General features: G+C 39.0%; 2 protein-coding genes across 3 annotated transcripts in view; one reads left to right on the top strand and one right to left on the bottom strand.

Annotated features, from left to right (window-relative positions):
- The window catches only part of Znf786 (zinc finger protein 786), a 46,065-nt gene that overhangs the window by 3,667 nt on the left and 39,245 nt on the right, over window positions 1-3,153 (top strand). The gene's annotated exons all lie outside the window — the stretch shown is intronic.
- The window catches only part of Znf398 (zinc finger protein 398), a 28,288-nt gene that overhangs the window by 6,429 nt on the left and 18,706 nt on the right, over window positions 1-3,153 (bottom strand). For both annotated transcript variants that reach the window (XM_031381742.1, XM_031381743.1), the window contains one exon: window positions 793-906. In XM_031381742.1, coding sequence (XP_031237602.1) covers window positions 793-906 — 114 coding nt within the window. The remainder of the gene's footprint in view (window positions 1-792; window positions 907-3,153) is intronic.

The following is a 3,153-nucleotide window of genomic DNA, read 5'->3' as shown; positions in this document are numbered from 1 at the left end:
TTTTGAGGGAGGCCTCTTAGTATTTCTATTTGCACTCTTCTAACACTTTTATTTCTATTGCCTGTTTCTCTCTATGCCACTCCCCATTTTTGTACTATTCTATTTTGAATAGTTGATGACTGAGATATAGTCTTGCTGTATAACCCTGACTGGCCTAAAACTTACTAGGTAGACCAGACAATCCTCTTGCTTAAGGCAATCCTACTTCTGCTTCCTGAGTACTGGGATTATAGGCCCTCATCATACCTGGCTCTGTTCTATCTATACTTTCGAAGTAATCTTCAAATTCATTTATATTTACTTACTATTTTTTCACTGGCAATTTTGTTTTTCCTTTTTAAATACAGTGCTAGAGGTTGAACACAGGTCTTTGTACATGTAACCATACTTTTCTCACTGATATACCCAGTCCCAACAGTTCTAATTTAGAGTAAGTTTTCTAGGCTGGTGAGATGACTCAGTGGGTAAATGCACTTGCCATCAAGCCTGACAACCTGTGTTTAATTTCTAGGACCCATATAATAGAAGAAGAGAACCAACTCCCACAAGCTGTTCTCTGATCTGTGTATGTACCTCCCCCCACACTAATAAATTAATGTTTTTTTTTAAAATGTCCTTCCCTACTTAAAAAATTTATCTTGGTGGCCTTTTGGTTTCGTTTCTAATTTGGCTAACTATATCTTTCTTCTCTTCTTCTCTGTTGCTTGTCTTTCTAGCACTGTTTTAGCTGCATTCTTCAGTCTCCCCTTGTATGAGCTGGATCTGAGTATCTCTGTTTTCTCTGTTACTCACCAGCATAGGTACCTTTGTACAGCTCACTCTCTTTAGACTCCTGGGGGACTCCAACCTGAGGCTCTTCCTCTTGTTTAATCCAAGACAGAATATCTGAGGTTGAAAGGGCAGGCTCTATTTGTGGAGAAAAAGAGAGAGTGGTCTTCAGGGACTTGAATTAGATGGTGAAATTGTGTTGAGAGCTGGCTCAAAGGTTAAGGCACTTGTTGCATTTGCAAAAAACTCGGGTTTGAGTCCTAGTACACAACCATCTGTAATAGCCGTTCCAACAGCCTCTTCTGACCTTCTTGGGCATGTAGTACACATTCATACATTCAGGCAAACATCCATACACATAAAATAACAAATCTCTTTAAAAAGTAATATAACCATGTTCATTTGTTGAACATAACATTATTGATTTTTTAAAATTTTCTTCTTTTTCTTTTTTGTTTTTGTTTTTGTTATGTAGCTCTAGCTGGCCCTGAGGTTCTTTCTATAATAGCATTTGGTATGTGTTGTCACATTCACTGCTGGGGAATTAAATGTGCCTTGTGATCTTCACAGAGATCCACCCGCCTTTGCTTCTGAAGTGCTGGGATTAAAGGCATGCACCTCCACATCTGTTTATTGCTACTAATTTATTTTTTCCTTTAGAGACAGGATCTTATATAACCCAGATCGGCCTCAAACTTGCTATGTGGCCAAGGGTGGCCCTGGATTCCTAATCTCCCTGCCTGCCCCTGTTCTACCTGTAGTGTTGAGAAGAAAGCTTGTGCCATCATGCCTGTGAAACATGATTATAAAAATCATACTTCTGGAGCTGGAGAGATGGCTCAGTGGTTAAGAGCACTGGCTGCTCTTCCAGAGGCCCTGAGTTCAATTCCCAGCAACCACATGGTGGCTCACAACCATCTGTAATGGGATCTGATGCCCTCTTCTGGTGTGTCTGAAGACAGGGACAGTGTGTTCATATATATAAAATAAATCTTTTAAAAAATTGTATTTCTGATGAATAAAATTTCATTCATTTAGGATATTCTCTTTACTTCCATCAGCCCCAATACACTTTTATTTATCTGTGTGTGCGTGTGTACCTTAGAGCAAAACCTGTAGGGATTGAATCTCTGATTTCACTATGTGGAGGAGGAGGAGGAAGAAGAAAGTAAGAGAAAGGAAAGAAGGAGAGAGAGAGGGAGGGAGAGAGAGAGAGAAAGAGAGAGAGAGAGAGAGAGAGAGAGAGAGAGAGAGAGAGAGAGAGAGAGAGAGAGAGAGAGAGAGTATATGATGAACCTCTTTTGGTGGGCAGAGATCTTTCAAAAAGAATCCTTAAGTCCTAAAGAGGACTTACATCTCTCCTAAGGTTCTGAAAACAGTGGCCTGTGCCATTTAACAAGTAAATATAAGGATCAATATAATGGCACAAGCCTATTGGCCCTTAGGAAGGCTGCTAATTGCTAATCAGTTATTATTGCTTTTATATCTTTTCAGTGGACAAGGCTATAAAAATACACCATTTAGAAAAAGGAAAGCATCATGATATTTTAATATTTTGGATTCATAGTTAAGATTACTAGCTGTGATGATTAGCCTTGTCAATTTGACAAAACCTAGGAAAACTGTTTGTTTGTTTGTTTTTGGAGACAGGGTTTCTCTGTGTAGCCCTGGCTGTCCTAGAACTCACTCTGTAGACCAGGCTGGCCTTGAACTCAGCCTGTCTCTGTCTCCCAAGTGCTGGGATTAAAGGCGTACACCACCACTGCCCAGCAACTGACTCTATACAATGATGGACTACTGCCTGAAACTGAAGCTAAAATAAATGTTTTCTCCCCTACCTTGTGTTTTGTCAGGACATCTTATCATAGGAGGAGCTGTTGGCAGGTATAAAGATCTGGAAAACTGTTCTTTATATACACAACAGTTTCCCTAAATGACAAGAGTATCTTACTATGCCTTAACTGCTAAAAGTATGTTTAATTCTGTTTTTCTCTTGGGAATCTGTGTGATAACTCCAAGAAAACCCTAGGCACTGAGTATCTAATGAGATTCTTTCTATAATAGCATTTGGTATGTGTTATCACATTCACTGCTGGGGAATTAAATGTGCCTTGTGAGATTCCACAGTGAAGGAACTCTGGGAAGCTTGCCTCTGGCTTCCTCCATGTATCTTTTGATGATGTTGCTTTATATCCATTTGCTTTAATAAATATTAGCTGTAAGTATGACTATATGCTGAGTCCTGTGAATTTGCTTTCTTTAACGTGATATATTGATTGGTTCAAGCTACATACATCATATTCTCAAGTGTGGGTAAATTTCTAGGCTGATAAACACCAATGCAGGTTAAAACTATAAACAATAAAAACAGTATTAAGAAAATCA

This window comes from Mastomys coucha, unplaced genomic scaffold (genome assembly GCF_008632895.1).
Source record: "Mastomys coucha isolate ucsf_1 unplaced genomic scaffold, UCSF_Mcou_1 pScaffold20, whole genome shotgun sequence".
Classification (NCBI taxonomy): Eukaryota; Metazoa; Chordata; class Mammalia; order Rodentia; family Muridae; genus Mastomys; species Mastomys coucha.
Note: the sequence above shows the minus strand (reverse complement) of the source record. Positions and strands in the feature narration are given on the sequence as shown.